The sequence below is a fragment of the Agrilus planipennis genome, unplaced genomic scaffold (assembly GCF_000699045.2).
Source record: "Agrilus planipennis isolate EAB-ADULT unplaced genomic scaffold, Apla_2.0 scaffold263, whole genome shotgun sequence".
In the NCBI taxonomy this organism is placed as follows: domain Eukaryota; kingdom Metazoa; phylum Arthropoda; class Insecta; order Coleoptera; family Buprestidae; genus Agrilus; species Agrilus planipennis.
Window position 1 is genome coordinate 222,976 of NW_020442449.1, and position 11,033 is coordinate 234,008.

Sequence of the window (11,033 nt, forward strand, 5' to 3'; positions counted from 1 at the left end):
CGGAGCTGCCTGCGACGCGCTGATGAGATCCAAAAAGATCGAAATCGCGATCCGCGTCTGGCAGTTTCGACAGAATACAGACCACTTCGAATTATTTAATTTAATTTGAGGTTGTTTGTAGTGGGAGAAAATTAAAAATTAATTACACATTAGTATTGAATTATTTTGAGTTTTTTGAGAATGGACGAGTTACAGAAGTATATACAATGAAACTTTAATTATTTATTAGTCCTATGGGCTATATTTATCTTGGTACCTTTATCTTAAACTTGAAATGGTGCCGTAGTTTGGAGAAGTTTGACGCAACCTCATGCAAGGTGTTGAAACTCATATTGAACAGGTCTAGGCTGACAATTTCTTTGGTAAAATTAGAACTCCGAACTGAATCATTTGTTTTATTATCATAGGATATGACTTGTACACATGACAGTTTCTTTTCGTCATTGTCTAAAAAGCAACCTTTCTGATGCTGTGCTTGTGAAGACGAAACTGAGAAGGTTATCGTCGCAAAATTCCTACAATTATGGAAATAGAAGCTAATTATAAATAAGTATACCGTCGAACTCGATTATCACAAATATTAAGGAACTATGAATTAGATATTGCCTTCAAGGGGGACATCTTTTGATTGTAAATACGTGACTGATAAGAACCTCGGCCACGTCTACGTAAGAAATTTGAATTTGATGTCTGGATTTGTCGTCAACAAACACAAGGGAAAAATACAATGATAGGAGACGAAAAGTTAGAAGAAGTGGTTAATTTAAGGTATCTAGGAAGTCAGATAAGTCAGGACGGAAGGAGTAGTAGAGATATAAAGCAGAGGATAGCGCAGGGTCGAGTCGCCTTCAATAAAAAGAAATCGCTTCTATATTCGCCAACGGTTAATTTAGAAATTCGAAAAAGATTGTTAAAGGTGTATGTTTGGAACGCGGCGCTGTACGGGTGCGAAACATGGACAGTGGGCGCGGCGGAAAAGAAAAAGATAGAAGCTTTCCAAATGTTGTGTTACAGGCGAATGATGAGGATACCGTGGATAGAGAAGGTTAGAAATGAAGAGGTATTAGAAAGAANAAGTCAAATGCTAAAAATATTATGCCTTTTATTGAAAACAACTTTTTTATTTAACTGTTGGTTTGATAGAAACACAAAAACAGCGTTTTATTGTAAAAAAAAACAATTGAATTTTTTTAAAATTAATAAATCAGCATCAGGACTAATTCGGCTTTAACTGACCGACTTCGAAAACATTTCCAGATTGGGCATACAAAGCCCTTAACGTTTCTTGGGCTAAATGTGTTTCACAGTGTGGTGGTACGGAAATCCTAAGAAAAAACATTGCTTTATTGTACAAATAATTAATAAATGCACATAAATTTGTCGAAATAATCGATCAAGCATTGCTACTCGATACTATTCGTGTTTCAATGCGCCTAGAACAGAAGTCCGAGCAACTTGAGCGCTTTTTGAACTTGCAGCAAACATAGATCATTACGATTGTTGAATAATTCAATGGTTACGTATAGTATTGAAAATCTATGAAGGAAAATATGACGCAAATGTTCGTAATAAAATCAATGGTGTATTACATTAGAAAGTAGAAGAAGTTTCCCTAAAAAAGTGTAAATATGTGGTTGTTTGAAGAAACAACAGAAATGGAGTTTGTCTATTAGTTGATTATTGCGAAATAGTCGAACAATCAGGATTAGCTTTACGAATAATGTTCATGTTTCAATTGTAACACAGCAACAATACGTCTACTTCTTGAATAGAAGTGTGAGCAGCTTGTGAGCCTATTTGAACTTGCAGCAAGTAAAGTGTATTTAAAAAACTCAATGGTTATTAAAAACTACAAAGGAAAATACGACGTAAATTTTTCTAACGAAATAAGTTAAAAGTAAAAGGAGTTTTCCGAATTTTTTTATCATAAGGTCGTTAGTCCTAAGACACTCTTTCCTATCCTGAGCTAATCTTCGCATTCCCCTAAAACTAGAACAACCCACATCCTTAACTATTTGCCAACAGTAATCTAATCCAGGTCTATCCCTATTCCTCCTAAATCCTGTTTCTGCCTCTAATATGTCTCTGACTAGACCTTCATGCCTAAGAAGGTGTCCTACCAACCTATCTCGCCTATTTTTTATTGNTTAGGCAGTAAACTTGACGGAATTTGAAGGCTAGCTTCCGGATTTGTTATTTCCGAATTGACATTAAAACACGCTCACCTTCAACGAAATTTCCTTTCCGAGGCTTTGTGTCAGCCCAATCACATATTGTGTCAATACCTATCATTTTATCGTAATTTAAAAACTTGGACATTGCACGGTACACTATAGGAACTACGATAAATTTTCCCTAATCGGCGCCATGTTTTTAGGCTCCTCCCATTTGACGGATCCCAATATTTAAAAGAATTAGAAATTAAGTGTTGTTGATACATTGATTCTTATTTTCGAATTTGCTGGGAGAGTATTATTGTTTTTTCTTCTTAGAAATTAAGAATAACTCAGTAGCTACGGGTGGTAAATTGTCTAAACGTTTCAGACAATGTAGTTTTAGTAAGTTTGTTTAAATGTTTAATTACACGAATAATTGTGTATTTAAAGCGCGATCGTATTGTTGTTCTTAAATAATTAATTACAGTATTATTAATAGGTCTACTGCGCTTAAACGATGATGTCGTAAATTTTTGTGAGGCGTTTAATTTAGTTTAATTCGTTTCTATAACCGATCTCCGATAAAATTAATTGTTCTAGGCGACTTTTTATTGCACCAGTGTAGGATAACGTTGGAGACTTTTTGCATCAAGAGCAACCATTTATTTGTTTAATACAGTGTTTCACAATTAAGCACAAAAACGGATGATACTTATCACTCAGAACAGACATTTTAACAGTTCAATAGTTACATTCTTGGTATTCACTTTCCTTTTGAATTTATCATTGAAACGTTTGCAAAATTGCGGATCGTTGTATGTATTCGATAGATGAATATTCTTGACAAAATTCTAGGACTATTTTACTTTTATCGGAAGTGTGAGAATCGAGTTATTATTAATTAAAAGGTAATATAACTTACCAATCATAGCGCGTCTTATTTTCTGCAAGTTCAGTCAGGCGCGGTTTATCTTACCTTATCTCTGTTCAAGAAGTAGCTGCACCAGTTTTAGGCAACTCGCACAAATGTTTTATTCTCTACATAATTGGCATTCACTTGAAAACTACAGTTTGAATCGAAAAAGTACAAAGGAATAAGTTATTCAGAATTATATAGGGATTCCAGCGATGTTTATAATATATATATAGCTTATTATAAATAATAAATTAATAAAGAGGGAAGTACTTAGAGATAGCTTTAAATAAAATGGAAGCGGTACTGACAGATCAGTGCTGTATGAAAATAAATAAAAGTAAAACTAAAATACTGGTATGCAAGGGTAAAGTAGGGAAAGAGCGAATATAAAGATAGGAGACGAAAAATTAGAAGAAGTGGCTGATTTTAGATACTTAGGAAGTCAGATAAGTCAGAATGGAAGGAGTAGTAGGGATATAAAGCAGAAGATAGTGCAGGGTCCTGTCGCCTTTAATAAAAAGAAGTCACTTCTATGCTCGCGAACGGTTAATTTAGAAATTCGAAAAAGGTTGTTAAAGGTGTATGTTTGGAGCACGGCATTGTACGGGTGTGAAACATGGACAGTGGGAGCGGCGGAAAAGAAAAGGTTAGAAGCGTTCGAAATGTGGTGTTATAGGCGGATGATGAGGATATCGTGGGTAGAAAAGGTTAGAAATGAAGAGGTATTGGAAAGAATAGGAGAACAGAGGACTCTATGGAAGTCAATAAGAAATAGGCGATATAGGTTAGTAGGACACTTTCTCAGGCATGAAGGTCTAGTCAGAGAGTTATTAGAGGCAGAAGGGATTATTATTAGGGAGTTAGGAGGGGTGGAGGCAGACCTAGGTTAGATTACCGTTCGCAAATAGTTCAGAATGTGGGCTGTTTTAGTTTTAGGAAAATGCGAAGTTTAGCTCAGGATAGGAAAGAGTCGAGGTACGTGTCCAACCAGTCTTAGGACTGACGATCTTATGTGATGATGATGAAAGAGGGAAGTAGAATTAAACGACGGAAGTTGGTATTGGTTAGACGCTTAAAATATACTTTTTTGTTTAGTAAATTGTTCTGCTACATTTTCAGCTATAGAGGACAGTAAGAAACATATAAGTGACAATTCAACGTCAGAAACAAGACCAGTACCATCCGGCGAGACAGAGGACGACCCATTTGGTGTTGAACCAAAAGAGCAAGACGGGACGGGGGATGAGAAAAAAGAAGGAACAATGGGAAATGCAACTGATAAAACGGTTTGTGTTGACTTCACAAAGTTACATGATCAACTGCGCGATTTTGAACTCAAGTACTACCGTTCGGTCGCCGCCAAGCCGTACTCGTGTTGCAACAGCAATCAGCATCTCCGGTTCATGGTTGATTTCTTCAAAAATTACAGAACAAACGAACGCAAAAGACCTGGTGACGTTGGACCAGACACGTTCTGTTTTCGTGAAGATGTTGTACCGATAATTAAGAAGTATCAGGCCGACAGGCGTGTAGAAACAGATAAAAGAAAAAAATGTCGAAAGTGTAACAACTACAATTACTTGAAAAAATTTACTAAATGGTATAAACAATTACGAAACAATGACGATAACGGACCAAGTGCCTCAGAAAAAGGACCATATGACGGTGTAAATGGAGCTACAACAAATGAAACAGACACTGCTCCGGTGGGGAATACACGAGGAAGATATGGTTTAAAGTATACGAAAAAGGGGTCACCAATGGCAACTGAAGAAAGAAAATTAGAAAATGGGGGGAACCATTACTACCGAAAACATTTGCCAACTGCTCATAAATACCAAAGGTATTTGTCAATTGTCGATAAAGATCCGATGTATTTACCATCTGCTCATAAAGATCAAGGTTGTTTACCAGTGGCCCATAAAGACCCAAGCGATTTACCAATAGTCGATAAATAACCAAGCTATTTACCAACTAGCGATGAAGACCCAAGGCATTTACTAACTGCCCATTAGTACACACAAGGTATTCGTCAAATGCCCATGAATACGCAAGATATATGCCGATTGCTCGTCATTAATAAAGATATATATATATTTGCCAAGTGGTCATCAATACCAAAAATATCCAAAAATAAACTTCATAAATATAAAAATACTGGTACAAATATAAGTATGTATGTGATGTTGTTCATTAAATAAATTAAATTTGGGGGTGATTTGTTTTGTTTTTCTTAGAAAAAATTGACATTGAACACTTGTGAAAGAGGCACAACAAAAGAAAAACCAAGTAGACGGAAAAATAGGTAGGGACTAGGCGTGTGTAATTTATTATGAAATTAATATTATTGGGTGTGTTCCGAAATATAAACCAGCATACTGACTGTACGAAAATAAATAAAAGTAAAACTAAAATACTGGTATGCAAGGGAAGAAAAAGTAGGGAAAGAGCGAATATAAAGATAGGAGATGAAAAATTAGAAGAAGTGGCTGATTTTAGATACTTAGGAAGTCAGATAAGTCAGAATGGAAGGAGTAGTAGGGATATAAAGCAGAGGATAGCACAGGGTCGTGTCGCCTTTAATAAAAAGAAGTCACTTCTATGCTCGCGAACGGTTAATTTAGAAATTCGAAAAAGGTTGTTAAAGGTGTATGTTTGGAGCACGGCATTGTACGGGTGTGAAACATGGACAGTGGGCGCGGCGGAAAAGAAAAGGTTAGAAGCGTTCGAAATGTGGTGTTATAGGCGGATGATGAGGATATCGTGGGTAGAAAAGGTTAGAAATGAAGAGGTATTGGAAAGAATAGGAGAACAGAGGAAGTCAATAAAAAATAGGCGAGATAGGTTGGTAGGACACCTTCTTAGGCATGAAGGTCTAGTCAGAGACATATTACAGGCAGAAACAGGAGTTACGAGGGGTAGAGGTAGACCTAGATTAGATTACTGTTCGCAAATAGTTAAGGATGTGGGCTGTTCTAGTTTTAGGGAAATGCGAAGTTTAGCTCAGGATAGGAAAGAGCGGAGGTACGTGTCCAACCAGTCTTAGGACTGACGACCTTATGATGATGATACTGACCAGTGCTGATGACGTAATCAATCGACGCCATACTGTTGATTCGTCCCGAAATATACTGGCCAGTGCGTTGACGTCAAATTGACGACATATTGATAATAGTGTTTGTGCTCGTTTACAACAATTTTGCTCCAAAAGTTATTTAAGTTTCTTGTAATAAAAGATTCCTCATAGTCTGGTGCACACACGCCCGTTTGATATACTACTGCATCGCATTTGTCTCACCAGTACAATATGATGGCACACCAGCACAATATGGCGTCGATTTATGACGTCATCAGCACTAGCCAGTATGTTGGGTTATATTTCGGAACACACCCATTATAATTAGCAACACTTACTTGATAAGTATATGGAGTGAATTTTATTGAGATTAACAGCTAAATAGTACGATAAACCTTTCAAATTATTTCTTCTGAGATCAAGTCTATGGAGGTAACCCAGTATAGGATGGAAGTAGTAACCCAGGTTTTCTATTGACGAATTGGAAATTTTTAATTCCTAAAATATATTTAACTATAATTTCTGTATGTGACAATGTATTAAATTACTATAAATATGAAACACTTTGACATGTAATTGGGGTTAACATCAAGTGTTAATGTGAAAATCATTTTTAATTTTCTTCCACTATAAACTACCTCAAATTAATGAGGGAAAAATTTGTTGTTTTTGTCACACCCTTGCCGGGAGTCGAACCCCGGACCTTTGACTTTGCGCACCAATCCTCTGACAACTGAGCTACAAGAGGTTACAATAGCAACAACGACTAACCGTACTTATTAGATCACAGATCTGTCGAACTAATGAAACCTTTGGTGCGTAAAGCCAAAGGTTCCGGGTTCGATTCTCGGCAAGGGTGTGACAACAGCAACTAATTTTTCCCTCATTAATTTGAGGTTAGAAAATACCACAAATGGCGCGGTAAATGCCATCTATAGTACAATGCTACATTTTAGGATTACGTATGCTCCAACAAGGTCCATTTAAATATATGGATATCTAATTGCTGAAACGAATCCCGGCGTAGCTAATCTCAACGTGATAGGCGCGTTACCATAATCGAATAAAATAATTTGAAGTGGTCTGTATTCTGTCGAAACTGGCAAAAGCGGATCGCGATTTCGATCTTGTTGGATCTCATCAGCGCGTCGCAGGCAGCTCCGACAGAACACAGACCAACTTTTACCTGTTGTCTTAACAGCGCGTTTTAGAAAATATCACAAATGGCGCGGCAACCGCCATCTGTAGTCCGATATCCATATATTTAAATGGACCTTGTTGGAGCGTACGTAATCCTAAAATGTAGCATCGTACTACAGATGGCGTTTACCGCGCCATTTGTGGTATTATCTAAAACGTGCTGTAAGACAGCAGCTAAAAGTTGGTCTGTGTTCTGTCGGAGCTGCCTGCGACGCGCTGATGAGATCCAAAAAGATCGAAATCGCGATCCGCGTCTGGCAGTTTCGACAGAATACAGACCACTTCGAATTATTTAATTTAATTTGAGGTTGTTTGTAGTGGGAGAAAATTAAAAATTAATTACACATTAGTATTGAATTATTTTGAGTTTTTTGAGAATGGACGAGTTACAGAAGTATATACAATGAAACTTTAATTATTTATTAGTCCTATGGGCTATATTTATCTTGGTACCTTTATCTTAAACTTGAAATGGTGCCGTAGTTTGGAGAAGTTTGACGCAACCTCATGCAAGGTGTTGAAACTCATATTGAACAGGTCTAGGCTGACAATTTCTTTGGTAAAATTAGAACTCCGAACTGAATCATTTGTTTTATTATCATAGGATATGACTTGTACACATGACAGTTTCTTTTCGTCATTGTCTAAAAAGCAACCTTTCTGATGCTGTGCTTGTGAAGACGAAACTGAGAAGGTTATCGTCGCAAAATTCCTACAATTATGGAAATAGAAGCTAATTATAAATAAGTATACCGTCGAACTCGATTATCACAAATATTAAGGAACTATGAATTAGATATTGCCTTCAAGGGGGACATCTTTTGATTGTAAATACGTGACTGATAAGAACCTCGGCCACGTCTACGTAAGAAATTTGAATTTGATGTCTGGATTTGTCGTCAACAAACACAAGGGAAAAATACAATGATAGGAGACGAAAAGTTAGAAGAAGTGGTTAATTTAAGGTATCTAGGAAGTCAGATAAGTCAGGACGGAAGGAGTAGTAGAGATATAAAGCAGAGGATAGCGCAGGGTCGAGTCGCCTTCAATAAAAAGAAATCGCTTCTATATTCGCCAACGGTTAATTTAGAAATTCGAAAAAGATTGTTAAAGGTGTATGTTTGGAACGCGGCGCTGTACGGGTGCGAAACATGGACAGTGGGCGCGGCGGAAAAGAAAAAGATAGAAGCTTTCCAAATGTTGTGTTACAGGCGAATGATGAGGATACCGTGGATAGAGAAGGTTAGAAATGAAGAGGAATTAGAAAGAATAGGAGAACAGAGGATTCTATGAAGGTCAATAAGAAATAGGTTAGTTTGACACCTTAGATATGAAGGTGTAGTCAGATACATATTAGTGGCAGAAACGGGAGTTAGGAGGGGTAGGAGTAGACCTAGATCGAACTAATGTATATGTATAGATTAATATAATATAAAATAATAATTTCGTTTACTAAACTTAGTTTGCTTTCGTTATAACCGAGTTCGACTGTACTTAAACAATTCATAAACAATGTTTGATTAAAAAAAAGTAACTGGTGGACTTACCACAACAATACGTAAACGATGACATTGAAGAAGTTCATCACAATCAACGGAAAGGAATCAGAAGAAAGTTTAAAACATGCTTTTTTCCTTTCTTTCCCTTTTGTTTTTCGCTACCTAACTAACTTTGATGAACTTTATTGTTACGGTCTTACGGTGCTTAAGTGAACACAATAACAATAAGTACCTACACGAAACAGGCCGGTGTGTCTAAAACTGTTTCGTTTATTATTAGCACCTCTTTTATCTTTTATCTAAAATAATGGCTTTTAATATTTACTCGTTAATGAGATAAACCGTACTGCTTTCCTGAAACAAAAAATAAATGTACATGACTGTGCACGGACTACACGACGTCGACAAGTGTGTTCGGCAAATGCACTAGCGAGTGATTTCATAAACAATATTAGATTTTAGAACTTTATTATCATATGAAAGAAACCCAGGGGAACATGGCACAGTTTTCGACGGGTAGGTTGTTCTATATTGTTCAATTTTGGGTGGCGCCTTTTTCATGCATCATTTACTGGAGTTATTGTCTGTTCACTTAGGGAAAGGTACAGCGTGAGCAATGCATACAAACGAAATATTGGTCGTAAGTGGGTCTCAGGAATATGGCCGATCGTTTACCGTCAGATGTTTCCGATCGAAGTCCAACCGTATGCATCTGGCGCCGTAGAAACTGCTTACAGTTATGCTCAATAAAGTACCAAGCACCTTTCTCTAAGCGAACGGACTCTATTATAAAATTAGTACAATTTTTTACTTTTTAACCTTTATCTAACTAAGGTCCTTTCGAACTTATGTAGAATCTTAAATATTTATAAATAAGTTGGATTGGTTTCTATTTTTCTAAAAGATAAGTATCACTCCGTTTGTATCGTCTTTTCCTAATCTTTCGATTCCAAGCAATCAAACAATAAATACTTTTATTCTAATGGCAGGGCCATTTTTGGTCCCCGATGGTGTCGAATGTTTCACTCTTTTAATAGTAAAACAGTTTTTCCGACTATTTGTGAATCCCAAAAGACATTATAAGGTTCAGGCTTAGTTACCGCAAATATTTTTTGGAAGTTTCTTTAAATTGTTTAACAATAGCTACTAACCGATTAAAATAATTGTAATATCTATTAAAGTAATCTAAAGATTTAATCGCCAGTGCAGTTATGGTAAATTTATCGACTAGTTGAAGAACAGGTTGCCAGAGAATTCGCCTTGATATACATAATTCCAAATAAGTATATAGTTGCATGTTAACAACGTATTGTGGAGGTTAAGGCGTAAACATGTGCCCTACTGACCTTTATATCAACTCTTCCTTAGCAAGGTACTCTTGAGATTCATGTGATAATTCTCCTTGAATGGTGCCAAAGAAATAAATTTAATTTATCAACAAGAGGGACCTTGTTCTCTTATCTCAAATATTTAGAAATGTGTAAAAAACATATATGAAATGAGCGGGTTTAACTAGTATATTACACTATCAAAAAGTCATTATAATTTGCTTACCTATTTCATTCTTTATGTATGACTTTTATTTAATTTTTTTCTTACAGTATTTACAGTTTATTTACTACCTGTTAAAATAAGGGTAGTTCGCTATATTGTTTGGAAGGGGGTGGTAAATTGAATCGGTATTTGTAGTCAAAGGATGAGGTATGATATAAGTCAAATGCTAAAAATATTATGCCTTTTATTGAAAACAACTTTTTTATTTAACTGTTGGTTTGATAGAAACACAAAAACAGCGTTTTATTGTAAAAAAAAACAATTGAATTTTTTTAAAATTAATAAATCAGCATCAGGACTAATTCGGCTTTAACTGACCGACTTCGAAAACACTTCCAGATTGGGCATACAAAGCCCTTAACGTTTCTTGGGCTAAATGTGTTTCACAGTGTGGTGGTACGGAAATCCTAAGAAAAAACATTGCTTTATTGTACAAATAATTAATAAATGCACATAAATTTGTCGAAATAATCGATCAAGCTTTGCTACTTGACACTATTCGTGTTTCAATGCGCCTACTTCTTGAACAGAAGTGCGAGCAACTTTTGAACTTGCAGCAAACAAACACCACTACGATTGTTGAATAATTCAATGGTTATGTATCGTATTGAAAATCTATGAAGGAAAATATG

General features: G+C 36.1%; 3 protein-coding genes across 4 annotated transcripts in view; 1 reads left to right on the forward strand and 2 right to left on the reverse strand.

Annotated features, from left to right (window-relative positions):
- The window catches only part of LOC108740062, a 16,708-nt gene extending 11,488 nt beyond the window's left edge, over positions 1-5,220 (forward strand). The window contains exon 3 of one of the 2 annotated variants that reach the window (XM_018474250.2): positions 4,192-5,220. In XM_018474250.2, the coding sequence (XP_018329752.1) occupies positions 4,192-5,030 (839 nt within the window). In that variant the 3' untranslated portion in view covers positions 5,031-5,220. The remainder of the gene's footprint in view (positions 1-4,191) is intronic. The other variant, XM_018474252.2, reaches the window with a different exon arrangement.
- LOC108740027 (protein singed wings 2) overlaps positions 1-9,189 on the reverse strand; it is a 32,772-nt gene extending 23,583 nt beyond the window's left edge. The window contains exons 1-3 of the mRNA XM_025980491.1: positions 8,896-9,189; positions 7,802-8,060; positions 6,487-6,646 (exon numbers count right to left, since the gene is read on the reverse strand). Of these exons, the coding sequence (XP_025836276.1) occupies positions 6,487-6,646; positions 7,802-8,060; positions 8,896-8,933 (457 nt within the window). The 5' untranslated portion in view covers positions 8,934-9,189. The remainder of the gene's footprint in view (positions 1-6,486; positions 6,647-7,801; positions 8,061-8,895) is intronic.
- A 1,396-nt stretch (positions 9,190-10,585) lies between these two features.
- LOC108740028 (histone-lysine N-methyltransferase ASHR1) overlaps positions 10,586-11,033 on the reverse strand; it is a 22,328-nt gene continuing 21,880 nt past the window's right edge. Inside the window, exon 9 of the mRNA XM_025980488.1 lies at positions 10,586-10,808. Within this exon, the coding sequence (XP_025836273.1) occupies positions 10,700-10,808 (109 nt within the window). The 3' untranslated portion in view covers positions 10,586-10,699. The remainder of the gene's footprint in view (positions 10,809-11,033) is intronic.